Source organism: Barbus barbus (genome assembly GCF_936440315.1).
Source record: "Barbus barbus genome assembly, chromosome: 43".
NCBI classification, from domain to species: domain Eukaryota; kingdom Metazoa; phylum Chordata; class Actinopteri; order Cypriniformes; family Cyprinidae; genus Barbus; species Barbus barbus.
This window is the reverse complement of record NC_136721.1, coordinates 4108403-4125281: the sequence shown is the minus strand read 5'-3', so window position 1 is coordinate 4125281 and position 16879 is coordinate 4108403. Positions and strand designations below refer to the sequence as shown.

At 36.8% G+C, this 16879-nt stretch overlaps 1 protein-coding gene across 1 annotated transcript in view; it reads left to right on the top strand.

Moving 5' to 3' along the window:
• The first annotated feature begins 6168 nt into the window (after positions 1-6168).
• LOC306862071 (neuronal vesicle trafficking-associated protein 2-like) overlaps positions 6169-16879 on the top strand; it is a 44014-nt gene continuing 33303 nt past the window's right edge. Inside the window, exons 1-3 of the mRNA XM_079404676.1 lie at positions 6169-6374; positions 6820-6978; positions 10147-10266. Coding sequence (XP_079260802.1) covers positions 6850-6978; positions 10147-10266 — 249 coding nt within the window. The 5' untranslated portion in view covers positions 6169-6374; positions 6820-6849. The remainder of the gene's footprint in view (positions 6375-6819; positions 6979-10146; positions 10267-16879) is intronic.

The following is a 16879-nucleotide window of genomic DNA, read 5'->3' as shown; positions in this document are numbered from 1 at the left end:
AAACATAAGAGGTTTTACTTTCAGACATTAGGGAACCAAAGATGGCTGTGTAGTAGCTAGCGAATCTATGAATGTTTCCTTTCTTTTGCCCTGCAGAATTCATTTTGGCTGATTATTTCTGCCCCCCAACCCGACCCAGTCCTCATCCCATTCAGTATAAAGACCAGATGGGCTCCAGCAAACCAAAGATTGGCCTTGAATCGATCAGCATGCAGTTAAAGTCCTAGTAACACTAGTGAAAACCACTGAACCTTTTTCGCAAGTCTACCCGCTTTAGAGTCGCACGGTCAGGAGTTTACGCCAGTCATCAGGATATCCAATTCGGTAGATTTCCGGCATTTAAATCGACTAGCGCAAAAAAAGTCAGGGAGTTAGTGATCAATTAAGACTTGATACACTAGTGAGAAATTTATCAGCTGTTCTCACCGTCACTTGAGCTGGTGGGTGTGGTGGTTGAACATTTACGAACTTAAACACTTTTTGAAGAATTTACTGTTAATGAAATGGCAAAAAAAGATTATTTTATACATGGCCTGCTGATTTTTGGTACAGTGTTTTCTAGCTAAATTATTTTGTCATGCACATATAAACATTTATTATGCACTACTTTTCTAAATACTTTTTTTTTTTTTTTTTTTCAACAGTCATTTTAGGCACATTTTTCACAAAATGGAAAAAAAAACCCTCCTTTTTGCAATACCTCAATTTTTCACATTGTGAAAGGTAGCTTTTGTACTTTTGTTACTGAGAGATCTGCATATATGGAAATTTTTTTTTTTTTAAGAGAAAACAAAGTTGAGTGAATTTAATATATATTATTTTCAATTATGCTTTTTATACATTTCAGTGCTGAGGAATCTTTAGAACTAAGCACGCACTTGTGTTGACGCGACAAATCTGCAGAGGAGAGATCAGAGTGTATATTGCTTAAGGTCTTGTACACTAGATTTTAATGGCAACCCTAGATTCGGATATGATCTGACAGCAGCATGGTAAGAACACGTTGTCGTTCATGTTAATATTGCGCAAAATGGCTAAAAGATAACCTCGTCTTTTTGGTTTCCTCTCCGTAGCTGGAATTTAAACTTATAATATAAGGAGAATGCTGGTTCATGTTTAGGCTGATCCTCGTATCACAAGAATGGATGTTTGATGTTTAGATATTTTAACATTTGAAAATATATATTCTTGAACTGCCAACTAGTTCCTATTGTAATCCTTAGCATGCATGATGAGAAAAAAAAGACGTACATGAATTAGCTATTGAAATTAATTGTTGTGGTTGTGCACCAGATGTTTCTAAACCTTTAATTTAAGGCCACCCCACACCCTGCACCCTTCCCATGTTATTCTCTATGCCTTCCCCATAATCCAGTATCGATAGGATGCACGGAGGGAAAAAAAAAATACACAGACACACGAACACACACACACACACACACGCACGCACGTGAAAAGAGAACTCTAAATGCCATTGGATGAATTTGCAGTGCAGGACGAAAGCATCTTCTTTAGCACGCTGTTGAAAAGACTTGAGAACTTCATCCCCACTGTCTGTTTGAAGTAAATCAAAACCCGTTTGGAGGAAGGGGAACTTAAGACTTGAATGTGGTAAATGTTGCAAGTTAACTTCGAGTTGTTATGTGCAATACTTTTTTTGAACTTTTTCCAGATAAAGACTCTTTGCAATGTAATTCTTTAATGCCATTTTTAATTGCCGACATTTAAAGAAGATGTTAATGTTTTTCACAGTCATTTTCTACTGTTATTGTAATCCTTTTCATGCTGGTGTTTGTAAAAAAGAAAAGAAATCAAACTATTTGTACTAATATAAATAATTGAAGTTATTTTTAAAACATTAAAGGTTTTGTGCTCATTTGCTTATTTTGTTTATTTCAAGCTACTGTGATTGATTGCATTGTAATTATTAGGTCAACAATGTATTTAGCTGTTTATTGGTCTATTTTTAATTGGAATGTATAATTAATTTTTATAATTTTGATCAGATTTTTGTTATATTTTTGAGGTGAAGCTTTTAATATGTTAAAGTGTCTAGTTTTTACTAATTGCTATATTGTGCTCCACAATATATGGTTCACATTTTCTGAAGGAAAATAAATATTTAAATATCTGTCTGTTAACGATGTTACTTAATGGCAAAATTTCAATAGTTTTTAACTGTGTATGGGAAGGTTGTTGTATTTATTAATAGCATTTTTTACTTAAGATATCACCTTAATTTTTATTGTCATTTCACTTTATAAGTTCCTATTTTTGTATTTTTCTTTCGAATTAAGTTATGTTATACGAAATGTCCATATTCTAGGAGTTGGTCTGTAAGTGCTAGTGAAACAAAAAGAAAAATCTAATGTTATTTAATTGTTTGCAGCCAACTATTTATAACAATATGCATAATTTTTCAATATTTGTAATGTGAAATGTTGAATGAATAAAACTTAACTGTGACAAGACGCTGGCTCTCTTGTATTTCTTGCGTTATTGGTGCCTGAAATAGTCTGGTTCTCTAGATATTCTCTGTATGCGCTTCACTTGTAGATTCTGGCAGATGCTACTCTGAATGCATTTGAATTTTTTTTCTGTGGCTCACAGCTCAAATGAATCATAATGACATGTAGGAATTCTGCTGTGGAATCCAAGCTCTGGATTTTCTGCCAGTTTTAGACTGACTTTTGCTATAATCACATTGCGAAAAAAACACATTTGCATTGCTTTAGAAAGCTGGGTGTATTTCTTTTGTTCTTATATCATGAGGTTTTATGTTCTCATTTATTGTGCTCTCATTGGCACCATCTGCTGTCTCTGAATGGTTCTATTGGAAATTCAGTTCTTTGTTACTTGATCTTGTAAGTGCTTTATTTGCTCTTTGGATTACATTTCTTTGTCTAAGTCATTTGTTTCAAATCCATTTTTTTAACGCTACTTTTCATATTCACATAAACCGTATTTGACACCCATTTCGCAGTGTCTTGTCTTCAATGATCAATTCTACGGTATTCTCAAAACAAAGTCATCTCGATGAGAGAAACAGAACAGATTTAAGATGTTTAGAGAGAAATCAAAAGCAGATGTCAGACTGAGGAGACATATACACTCGATAGCCCAATTTTTCAATTCCGTGAACACAAATCTGATTTTATCATTAACCACTAATTCAATTCTTGGCTTCTTTCACTCGATACTCCACAGGAGATCAGCAATTTCTTTGCTTTATAATTTTACCGGTCATGTTTTCATCAACTGTAATAGATCAGTGTGGCACTGTTTCAGTGAAACTTCTTTGTCTAAATTTCACAGTGGTCGATGCCATCTAGCTGAGGTAATGAAGATGATCCACCCTAATAAAACAGTGAACATGCCTCAGTTGTTCCCTGATATCTCTCCAGCTACGGGATCTGTAGAATAATAGAAGAGTGAGATGAGATCATCCTCATCTCAGACTCTGGAAACAAAGGTTGAGTACTGTGTGTAGTCAGGTCACAGTCTAATTATTTATTTCCCATGAGGCTGCGGGACAGGAAATGTAGGACATGGTGGTTCACTGGTGACAGGTTTCAATCACAAAACTCATTTGTAATTATTTGGATGATAAACAGATTGATTATCGGTTGAAGCTGTGCATGACGTGTGCATTGCCACACCCTTTTGCAGGAATTACACGATGAGTAAGCTTGCATATTTTTTGCTGGCATCCCAAAGAAGCACAACATACTATTAAAAAAAATCATTAGTACAGAAAGGCTAAAATACTTTAATGACTAAATCTACTTCAATGTAAACTGAATGTAATATTTTCAGAAACCTAATTGCATGTTATTTGCATTTAAATAAAAATGTATTATAGTTTACCTTTATATTAAATGGAAATTGCAGAACTTGAAATGAAAATTGAATTACACTACAAAGACATCCAATATAGTTAAATGCACTTCTTTTTTGTTTTCCAAGGGATAGTGTGTGTGTGTAGTTCATGTAGCTACAATATAACAAATGTGTGTGTAAAATCACTGTTGGTGTCGCACCCCATCCACCTTCAATCATTTTTAAATTGGGATGGGTGCCTTAAGTGCATGACCAGATGTATAATTATTAGTTCAATGGCAGGCATTGTAAACATATAATGCTTCACGCCCCCTCATGGCTGGAGATAAAATAGAGTAGGCCCTATGTATGCAAATCCGTTAGTAGCTTATTTTAGTTAGTAAAACACAGTTGCTTTGTTGGCGCATGGCGATTTTATTTGGCACTAGCCATGAAACAAATTAAACACAATATATAAGAATTCTATTCTTTATTCTCATTTAGGCTACTACGCTATATATAACTATAAATATATAATTAATTATCCTATAACTACAAATACATGTTAACTGGTTTAAATTGGTGGGCTTGCACAACATATAGCTATTGTGAGCAAATACTATTCTAACAGTTGTGTTTCTAAAATTGATTAGTGACAAATCAGTTCAGTTTTGTATTTTGTTTGGCAACTAAAGATCTTCTTGTTCGAACCTATAGACCAATTAATTTATTATGATATTATTGCATGCAGTTGTTTAATTAGCATTGGTGTCTTTTATCGTAATGATGTTGGCACATAAATATCCCCAAATAATAATAATAGGTACACTTTATTTTGATAGTCCACTTTAGACATTCCAACCATAACTTTGCAACTACATGTCAACTGCCACTCCGACTCTACAGCATGACTTCACGATTCAGTTGGGCTCATCAATGATTACACCATCAATTTCGGTCAGAAATCTTGGTGTAATCTTTGATGACCAGCTGACCTTCAAAGAGCACATTGCAAAGACTGCTCGATCCTGCAGGTTTGCACTACACAAAATCAGAAAGATCAGGCCCTTTCTGACAGAGCATGCTGCTCAACTTCTTGTCCAGGCCCTTGTCGTTTCTAGGCTGGACTACTGCAATGCTCTTCTAGCTGGTCTGCCATCAAACACAATAAAACCTCTACAAATGATTCAGAATGCAGCGGCACGACTGGTCTTTAACGAGCCCAAAAGAGCCCATGTTACACCTCTCTTCATCTCCTTGCACTGGCTACCAGTGGAAGCTCGCATCAAGTTCAAGACACTGATGCTTGCATACAGAACGACCACAGGCTCAGCACCCTCCTACTTCCACTCACTATTACGAATCTACATCCCCTCCAGAAGTCTGAGATCTGCTAGTGAGCGACGCCTTGTGGTACCATCACAGAGAGGCTCAAAATCACTCTCCAGAACATTCTCGTTCACCATTCCTGGCTGGTGGAATAATCTTCCCACCCCTATCCAGAACGCCGGATCCCTGGCAATCTTCAAGCAACAACTGAAAACTCATCTCTTTCGGCACTACTTGACTTCATCCTAAACTCTGCCAAATTACTAAATGTAAACGTCAACTATCAGTCATCAGAGTATTAGTAGACTGTCAGCTTAATAACTTCTAACACTTTATTTTGATAGGTCCACAATATACTGACTATGAGAAACTTTGCAAATATATGTCAACTTATTCTACTAACCCTAAACCTACCCTACTGAGAGTTAGTTGACATGTAGTTGCAAATTAATGGCATTAGTTGACAATTAAAAAGGTTAAGTTAGTCGAATGTCTAAAGTGTACTATCGAAATAAAGTGTAACCTAATAATAATTTTTGTTGGTGGTGAAAATAAGCCACAAAAAAGCTGTCTAAAACTCCCTTACCCGTGTTAAAATCACTGAAATGCTCAGACCCCAGTGGTCTATTGTTTATATGCCTAAAACAGAAATGCACAATGATAAAATGTTTTATTTAGGCCTAATTTAACATAGATTTTTAACATTACAATTAGTTATTTGTAAGTATCACATAGACAATTCCGGTACATCATTTATTATCCCGCAAGAATTAATATAAAACAGACGTTCTTTTTATTTGAATCGGAACTATGGCCTGTTATAAAGACTGTTCTTTTCATACTACTTTATTTGACATTAAATGTTGGTATGTACCCTAAATGAAAATGCTACTGCACTTCTCTCAGTTTTTCACTAGATGGCAAACAAGTCAGCTGGTGTGGGTAGGTATTGAGCTTCAGGCTTTGTAAGGGTCGGGCAAAACAAATGTATGGTTTCTTGTAGATCCCCCCTAGTGGCTTGAGTGTAAGTGAGGGTTTGGATGCTGCGTGAGGCCGTCAGTATCTGCATCTCTCGCATCAGCGCCACACACACACACACACGCACGCACACACACACACACACACACACACAGCATCTCCATCTCGACGCTCCACCTGCCTTCATCAACAAGCCGAATTTAAACTGTCTTTGAGCCCGTTTAAAGCGTGAAAGTTGACCGCGTTCGGTGAGTCCGTGTTTAAAAGCATCTTTTCATCTGGTGCGTGTTGTGTTTGGGTGGGAGATCAATTGTTGTGACTGGTAAACCAGCCATAAGAGGGGCGCGGATGCTTTATTTGCTCTGTGGCTGATGTTTCGGCACCTGGATTTTAGACAATATAGTTCTGCTGTGCTGTGCCTTTTCTCTTTCATCTTAAAGATCAATGCACAATCCTGTACTTTTATTTCCAAGCGCAATGTTTGCGTATTTTAAAGGATTCGGTTTGACACCAAGAGGGGTTTATCTAATGCTTTGATTTAAAAGGTGTGATGTAGCTCTGTATGATGTGTCAGAGGTGTATAGATTTTTTTGTTTTATTATTAAAGGTGGTCGATATTTGACTTGGAGCCAGGTTGGAATATTTTCAAATGCTATTTTACAAGTGTTTTTTAAAAATCCTCTACATTTATAGGCTGGTGAAAAGTGAAATAATCTTTTAAAGATGGTTAAACTGGGGAGTAATCTACAAGACAAAGGAGCAAAAGCTGTTAGCGTTGAGGACGGCTTTCAAAACGTCCCCCTCATCACGCCCTTGGATGTTACTAATCTTCAGTACCAAGCCCCAGACAAGGTAAGGAACATTGTTCTTCAGATCTTATATAATAGAACATTACCATGCCTCTTGTCAGGTCAGAAAAAAATATAACCTTCACCTATTGTCATAGCAAAATGTCAAATGGTACTGATGCCTAGACAGCATAATGTTGTATTAACCCTTAACTTAAATTGTCAGGCTTCTTTTTTTTATTACATTATCCTTTCATTTTATCTATGGATTATGTTCTTGTTTTTTTATTTAATATGATAAGCTTTCACTGTTTTCCCCAAACATGTCAGTACAATCTTATGCTTTTAAGGTTGGGTTGCCAACCAGTGTGCTTTAGGGTGCGAGCTGTGACACTTTCTGTGAGTGGTGCTTCAGCCCTCATTTGGGATTCTGCTGAGGAAGGCGCAATCATTCTTTGCACCTGCTAACTGAAGTGGCCTGTCACTCTGCCCAAACCTGTGCACAAACCAGTCATAAAAAGCAACGCTATCATATTTTAAGGAACGCGCAGCCCTCCACGCAAGCCTAAGCACCCCACGTCCATCTCCTTCCCAATCCTTTATTGGCCTGCATGACAAAGAGAAAAAGCCGGTTTATCTTTTATCTCAGATGTCATATGGAGGCTGCATACTCTGTTTAATGCCAGCTCAGAGGTGAAGAGGATGTGTTGGATTATTAACGTGTCTTTGTCACCTGGTGAGCCTTTTTTCTTCTATTGTGAAAACTAGAGGCACTCAGAGGCTATGCAATTTAGGGTTTTATGTATACTTGATCAAATGTTGCATAATGAAAATTATTGTAAATATAGTATTTATCATTTTGCAGCTTCACATTTTAGCTCCAATTGTGAGTGGTAGGCAATAATTACTATATGAAGAGGATAAAAGCAAAAAACACTGGTTTTCTAAACATTATATATTTCTAAAAGTTGCTGAAGAGATCTTGGATATGGTCAGTTAATATTTATTTCCAAAGACGTGTGCTCTGAGGCCTTGCAGGACAATGATCCTGCCCTGCTTACATGATAATACTTCAATATAGTTCTTATTTAATTAACAAAAATGGGATTGTAATCATGAAATTTTCTTGTAAAATGACAGAGATTAGTAATTTAACAGAAAGGCCCCGAGCCTCAATCGGAAGGAGGACTGAATTGGTTTTGTACAAATTATTTGAAAGTATTTAGCTCAAGTATGCCCAATTATATTTTGAAAAGAAGATCACTAATTATAGCTTCATGTATAATGTCAGTCAGTTCAAGAGTGTATTCAAAGACTGTTGATAAGTCTAATGATAAGCACATACAATTTTTTAATTGTAAATAATTAATAATGCTGAATCCAGTGCGTGAATTAAATGACCAACTTAATAATTCTGTGATTGTAAGAATCAAAATAAATAAATGAATAAAAAAATGAATAATTTGTTTGCATGGTCGAAAGCAAAGTAGAATTATTTTAAGAAGAGAATCATAGCATCTGAAGTTGCTGTAATCCATGCACTTGATGAAATTCTGTCACCTAAACTTGGACAATGTAATAACCATGAATTTTTCATGCTGACATTAAAGTGTTTAAGCAGGACAAGGATCAGCCCTGCGGGAAATCATTATCTTTCTCTAGAGGTCTGCAGATAGCAATCAGGCAGTAATGACTGCAAATTATTTGAAAGCTGTTTTAGCATTATTTTACATAAGCCAAGTTAAGAACACAATCTTTGAAGATTTAGGTTTATTTACTGTAATGAGGTGTTAATGAACACAATAATGAGTTTTTGTTAGTTGTTTGACACCATAACTGAAGAACAAAAAATATGGATTTCATTTTCTGATATTTGAGATGTTAGGTTGCAAGGATTGCAGCTAGTTTTGGGAGCACTGCAGATGCTCTTTTCATTTTTATTTTCAGCTTTTAAGTCTGTTTTCCCAGGGGGACTTACATATGGAAGCATTTGGCCAGGTTGTCTTGTTGTTATGCAGAATCTCGAAACCACTCCATTATCATCGGACTATCAAATTCATCATCTGCTAATTGCATGCAAATCACAAGCTGCATGTCATCACCATCTCATCATTATTCAGAGAATTTTTCAATGAAATAGGTTGTCATATCAGCACATCAGTACAACACTTATATTGGAGAGGATCAATCTAGTCCGATCCAGAGTAGTCCCTGGTGTTGACACTATCGATGGCTTGAATCAGCAGCAAAAAAGACAATGCGCAACCTTGCCTGGAGGCAGAGGTTGCATTCTGGGGGAGTGGAAAAACGAAATATCAATCCCAGCGATAACAGAGCAAATGGAAGCAGAAATGGAAAGAAATGGAAGCAGACAAGATGGTTATTCATGGGGAAAATGAAATGTCAGAGGGTTTGGGAAGGAGACAGATAAGCAGTAATTGCAGAGTTCATGACAAATGGTTGAGCTTCATCCAGTGGTCTACAGGGCATTAGACGTGACCAACCTCAGGGATTCTAGAAAACAAGGTGACAGGAACTGAGGTCAATACTGAGACGTAATCATCTAGAGGTGTCATTCCTCCATCTGTTACCACACATCTCACCTTCAGCGAGGGTTGGGCAAAATTCAAAGTTTCGAATTTGTACCCTCTCAATTCATTAGTTGGAATTTAAATTGAATGACAGGATGAGGAATTCACTAAATTGCAATTCAAGATATATATATATATATATATATATATGTATATGTATATATATATATGGCCTATGCAACTCAAATCCGCTCGAAATTTGAACACTTGAGTTGAAATTCAATTTTTATAAACCCTACCTAAACCACATACTCATGTGCTTTGAAACCAGATTAAAATTAGATTTTTGATAATCGGTTTGTATTTCAAGTAGGTTTTTTCATCGTCTGGGATGTAATGTGGTCTACCCTGTCAGATTTGCCATGACAGAGTGCCGTTGTGGGAATAGGCTTTGATTTTGGTAAGGCCAATTATGACAACTTTACTGGAAGTCCTGCTTACCTCAGCATGTCTGTGAGATCAGTGATTTTGAGCAGTTTAAAAACCAACATGAAGTTTTATCACGAGGAAGGCCTAACATGATTATGGTTATTATTGATTGGAAGTTACTGGCTTTATGGCGCAGTTATCAAACCCTCATGGAATTTACTGTTTACATTAAGTCAAAGTGTTGTTTTGATGAATAAACACTTTCTTCGCAGGTGGTGGTGAAGACACGAACCGAGTATCAGACGGAACAGAAGAATAAGGCCAAGCTGAATGTTCCCAAGGTGGAAGAGTTCACCATCAGTGTGACTGATGGAGTTTCTGAAAGGCTGAAGGTATGGCTGGACTTCCTTTAGGCAGGAATTCATAGAAAGTAAATGAACATTGAACACATCGAAAATACAATGATATGTTTGCAATCAGTTCTGTCAGTTCTTTTAAATTGGCTTTGCTTTCCACTCACTTGCTAAAAAACATCATGGTTGGTCAGCAGATGTTATGGGAAAAACCAGATTGACCAGCAAGACCACACTGGTGAACCTGTGAAACCAGTTCAAAGACCAGACTGTAACAGCATGGATATTCTTTTTTTTTTTTTTATTTATTTATTTTTTTTTTTTTTTTTAGCATTTCCCCCATCACTACAATAGGATGGTAATGCAAATATGTTCTAAAGATCTCTTCTTTTTTAAGTGTCATTAATGCTGTCACAAAAAAGTAGACATTCAGACTTTGTTTCAATGCTCTTTGCTTCAGCTATTTGGATTGAATCCTGGAAGCAGTTCTAGATGCAGTTGGGTGATAGAGAGTTGTTGGCAGAACTATTTTCATTAATGCAGACTTGGAGAGTCTGGAGGGACGTTTTACTGTAGCAGTGAAGGTCATTGGAGAGGCAGGTTAAGAAGACAGCATACATTGTTAAAGGATTGACTTCCTTTTTAAATGACACTTAATGAAACTGTCAGCTGCCTTGAAACCACCGTGCACTACTAAAACAATTATACATTTGACATACACAGAATATGTCCACTGACAAAATCTAGATGTTCTTCATCCTTCAAATTTCTGCTTGTTATTTTCCTTGGTACTGAAGGAAACATAGCGGAGCATTCTTGTATGAGCTTGTTGTAGAAAACTCTTCTCGAGGTTGTCTAGAATGAGTCATTCGGAGTACAGAAAGCTAACTGCAGGGTTATCTCTGCTGTGTGAAGCCTCCCAGTTGGATTTTTATCATATTCCCCGCTGTAGCTCCACCAGCAAGTAAAGAAGGAATGTTCCCCCTCATTAAATGTTTAAAACAAAAGAGAGTTGCGGTCTCTTGGTGTCTTATGCAGCCAAGTGGAACATATTAACATATCATAAAATAAATGTACTATTAAGACAACTTAATTAAGAAGGGAGGCTATATGATTTCTGTTTATTATTAGTACAGTTGGCTGGAAGGTTTGGCAGAGAAAATGTGGGGAAAAGCATGAGTTTGGCTCTGATTTCACAACTGTACTAAGTGCCACACATTTTCACACATAACTATGTATTTTATTGATGTTCAAAAATAATTACATTACTACTAATCTTAGATTTGCCACACTTTTCACTGTCTCCAACATTTGGATACAATAGTCGCATTTCCCGCCTATTGGCAGTCGCACAGAACTTTCAAATTTGTCGTGAAGCAACCGTTACTCTTGGCTTATTGTTATCATATGGAAATTTCATATATTAAATTTTAAAGAATGGATGTATAAATATATGCACGCAAAACAAATGACTCCCCTAATAAAAACACAGTAGGTTTTCTGGGGCTAATCAACATAAATAATGATTTAATAATTATAATTATTTCTGTCATAAATATTCATTACTGTTATTTTACAAAATAGTGTTTACATAATAATGTTAAAGTGGAAAAATATTAGTATTTCTAACTTCTCGCTCATGGTTTTGATTAGAATGCATCGCATCCGGACAGGCGGTCGGATATGGTCTAGCCACAGAAGTTGAATTCATTATTTTAACATGCCCGATGCTCAAATCGGATCCAAAATTTATGCATACGTATATGGTTGGAACTCCACACTGCTACTGAACTACTTTCTATTGGAAATGGGTAACTTCTGGTCTGTCACTTGTCTTTTGTCAGGTGGTTTAATTCTAGGTTTTTATTTTATTTCAAGAATTACGTAGAAATAAGTAAAAGTACTTACAGATTTTAACATGAGTTTAACATTTTAACACAGCAAAACAATATCATAGATCCATTACATTCCAAGAGGGAACCAAGCATTTTTTTAGTGACTTTGCTGGGCGCTTTTGGCTTGTAGCAATAGGCAACCACCTCCTAACAACTGTAACATGCTAACATAACAACAAAAATGGTTAATATTATTTTTCCATGCCTGTGTGGTTGCAAAATCAGAAACATTGTTTCAGAAATGCATTAAGTTCAAAATTATGCTTTTCTTTCTTTCGAATAATGTTTGTTGATGAATTGTGCTGAATAAGGTTTTAAAATACTGATGTAACAGACAAGCACAAACACATTTTTAGAAGAAATAACTTGTCAAACTCCAGGAATACACCCCTGCAGAACCATCAGGCAGTGCTGCAAACCAATTAATAAACTGCCTGAAAATAATAAAGCTTCTTAATGGGGAGCGTCTGCACACACAGAGACACACAAATTCTCATGCGCAGTGCAAAACAGATACCCAGCTAATCCTCAGACGTAGCTGCACAATCCTCAGTTCAGACACACATCCCATAGCTGAATGGATGTCAAGCCGACAGGAGACATGAGGGACGGGAAGAGAGAGATAGAAAAATAGAGGACATTGAGCTGAAATGCTGCCCCGTCAGTCTCGGCATCTCTGGGAGAGCAGCAGAATAAGAATGAAGGAGAAGGGTTGGGTGAGCGGCAGACGTGCTCGCTTGAAGAACCACTCACATCCTGGCACACCCACTGCCTAGGCCCTTCGGCTCTTGTTTAGCGTACCATTTTAACATCTCCAGAGAGAAAATGGGAGGGAACAAGAACTAAAAAAGAGAGTGAAAAAGACTGCTTCACGGGAGGCAGATAGTCAGACAGACAGAGGGGGAAAAAACACTTTAAAACACAGTTAAGCTTTAATAAGACCAGAAATAGAGTGAGCTTATTCTAAATTGTGCAGTTTTCATTGCACATTTCAAATAAAGCTGTCCACCTTGCATCTTTTTGCAATTTTAAAAACAATTGTGTATGTTCTTGTAAATCGTGTGGCTTTATATTCTGTATTATACCTTTAAAAACATTATATTATGATATTTTCATTATTTATTTTAAATTTTTTTTAATTGCACAACTTTATATTACCTTATGGACTTAAGTCTTCTTTTTGCTTTGATATTCACCTATGGTAATTAAGGCTTACCATATCCATGTACCCTGGCTTCAGTGATCAGATTCATGTGCCAGTGTATTTACATGATAATGCCATGATGTTCAAAAAACATGGTAATATCATGGCATTTTTTATTTATTGTTTTTGCCTAGTGTGAAGACAATTGCTTGCCATTTTCATATCCATGATTTTTGCATGGTTCTCCAAAATAATTCAGATAATACTGCCGTTACCAGATTACATACCCAAAGGTCAATGGTAATACCATGCTACTTTTTGTTACCTTTTCGTTAGTGTGAAGCCAGTTGATTACCATATTTATGTACCATGGTAAGCCATTAATGCACTGGTAGTACATGTGCAAAAAGGTAACATTTATGGGAATATGTTTTCAAGTCAGTGATTTCTTTAAAAAAAGCATTTAGCAAATGTCTTCTGTCCCTTTAAAAGTTTTTTTTATGTGAAAGTCTGCAAGCGTTCAAGCTGAAATACCTTTGTTGGTGCAACGTAACTCATCCTGCCATTGACAGAAAAGAGACCGCCATGCAGAGAGATGCATTTGAGGGCACACAATCCACTTTTGTATAACACTGCCAATCCATTCTCCCAAGTCACGCAGTAAACTCGATGACAAAATAAAGTACCCAATCATGTGGGAGTTCAAGTTCAAGTTTATTTGTATAGCGCCTGTTACGATACAAATCGTTGCAAAGCAGCTCTACAGCAAATTAATTTTCCACAATATATTTATATATTGCAGAACCTTAATATATTTAACTTATGGCCAAATTTGGTAATTCTGTATGTTGTCTGAGCATTGGCATCCTCTGAGGTCCTCGGAGGGGTTGGCATTATCTTTTGTAACTTTGCTATCCTAGGTACTACCAAAAGTCCAGAGTTTTGCGACCTTAGGGAGTGAGTTGGATTGTAGCGTGGTAGAAGACAAGTTAGGTACACAGGAGCTAAACCATTTAGGGCCTTATAGGCAAGTAATAATATTTTGTAAATGATACGGAACTTAATAGGTAGCCAGTGCAGAGACTGTAAAATTGGGGTAATATGATCATATTTTCTTGACCTGGTAAGAACTCTAGCCGCTGTAGCTTGTTTATTGAAGATGCAGGACAACCAGCTAGCAGTGCATTACAATAGTCCAATTTAGAGGTCATGAATGCATGAACTAGCTTTTCTGCATCAGAAACAGGTAGCATGTTTCGAAGCTTGGCAATGTTTCTAAGATGGAAGAATGCTGTTTTTGTAACATGGGAAATATGATTTTCAAAGGACAAGTCGCTGTCTAATATAACACCCAGATTTGTGACTTTAGAGGACGTAACAGTACATCCGTCTAGTTGCAAATTGTAATCCAAGAGATTCTGTGTACTGTTCTTTGGTCCAATAAGTAATATCTCTGTCTTATCTGAATTTAATAGGAGGAAATTATTGGTCATCCAATCTTTTAAATTTTTTACACAATCCATTAGCTTAGTTGAGAAGTTTCATCTTGTCTTGTTGAGATATATAGTTGAGTATCATCAGCATAACAATGAAAACTAATCCCGTATTTTAATATTAAATATATTATATATAATAATATTACGAAGGGGCAACATGTATATTGAAAATAGCAGAGGACCTAAGACAGATCCTTGTGGTACTCCATACTTTACTGGTGATAATTGAGATGACTCCCCATTTAAATGAACAATGTGGTAGCGATCTGACAGGTAGGATCTAAACCATCTTAAAGCCTGCCCTTGAATACCAGTATAGTTTTGTAATCGATCTATGAGTATGTCATGGTCTATAGTGTCGAACGCAGCACTAAGATCAAGTAATACTAGCAATGAGATGCAGCCTTGGTCTGAAGCAAGAAGCAAGTCATTTGTAATTTTAACAAGTGCAGTTTCTGTGCTATGGTGAGGCCTGAAACCTGACTGAAATTCTTCATAGAGATATTTTTTTTTCAAGTAGGAACACAATTGAGCAGACACAACTTTTTCAAATTTTTTTTACATAAACGGAAGATTTGAAATGGGTCTGTAATTTGCCAGTTCGTTAGAATCTATTGTGGTTTCTTAATAAGAGGCTTAATAACCGTCAGCTTGAATGGTTTTGGGACGTGATCTAAAGATAACGATGAGTTATTAATATTGAGAAGCGGTTCTTCTGCTACAGGTAACAACTCTTTCAGTAGTTTAGTGGGTACAGGTTCTAATAAACACGTTGTTGGTTTAGAAGCACTGATAAGTTTAATTAGCTCTTCCTGTCTTATAGTTGTAAAGCACTGCAGTTTTTCTTTGGGTGCGATGAATGAAGCTGAAATACTAGACGCAGTAGAATCTACATTTGATATCGTATTTCTGATGTTATCTATTTTATCAGTAAAGAAATTCATAAAGTCATTACCATTAAACTGTGAGGGAATATTTAGATCGGGTGGCGTGTGTTTATTTGTTAATCTATCCACTGTGCTAAATAAAAACCTAAATAAATACAACCTTCAGTGTACCGATGCTCTCGTCGCCCTTCAGGATCACGGGTATCTGCTCAGAAACATCGAGAACACGAGCACCGGGGAAACAGTGAGTGTGCACTTTACCTTCAGCTAACGTAGCACGGACGTGCCGGACGATGGAGTCTCCGACGATCACAGCGTCGCGTTCCGTCTCGCGGAGGGGAGCGAAGCGGTTCTGGGTGGAGAGTGCCAGGAAACAGAGATGATTGTCACCCACCCTGAAGTCAGGAGACCATGCTATGCTGCAGTTAAGCTGAATTGCTCGTAGCATCCCCCAACAGATGATGGCCATTCATTGAATTTGACAAATCGTTTGCTTGGGCAAAACCATGTGTTGTCAAGCAGTGACCCCGGGTAATGCAGGGGGCAGTCACTGTCAGAGTGATTGTTCGTGTTGAGCGATGGTGTTTATAGTCTCCAAAGGCAAGCTGGAAACACTCAGCCCCCAGTTTTTACATGTTGTCTGTCTAGAATGTTACCAAACATTTAATTTACAAAAATTAAAATCCTGTCATAATTTACTCAACATTATGTTTTTCTTGTTCTTCTGCAAAACACAAAAGAAAGCTGGTTTTTTTTCATGCAATAATAGTCAATTGAGTCCAAACGTCTTAAGCTCCAAAAAGGACATGAGATTAGTGTAAAAATACTCTAACAACTGAAAGGTTCTTCAGTTTTGTTCTTGTTTTTTTCTGACATGAAGGTGAGTAATGGTAACAGAATTTTCAGTTTCAGCTGAACTATCCATTTAAGATTCTAACCTTGAAAAACCCATATTGATTTTGGACACTTTGTGTCTTGTGTCTCACTTTGACACTTTCTCTGTCAACCAGTAGGTCATAAAATGGTCAGTATTACATCGCACTTATATCTTGTATCTGCAGTTGTCATATTCTGTGAAGCCAGAGACGCTATTAGAATTGAATGACAGGCTTAGGCAATTTACTGGAGTCATTTGTCACATTAAAATGCGACAGTGTATTTGAACTCCTGTGGGACGCGCTGTTCTCTGTTCACAACGACAGAGATGATTTATGACACCAGATGGCTTTT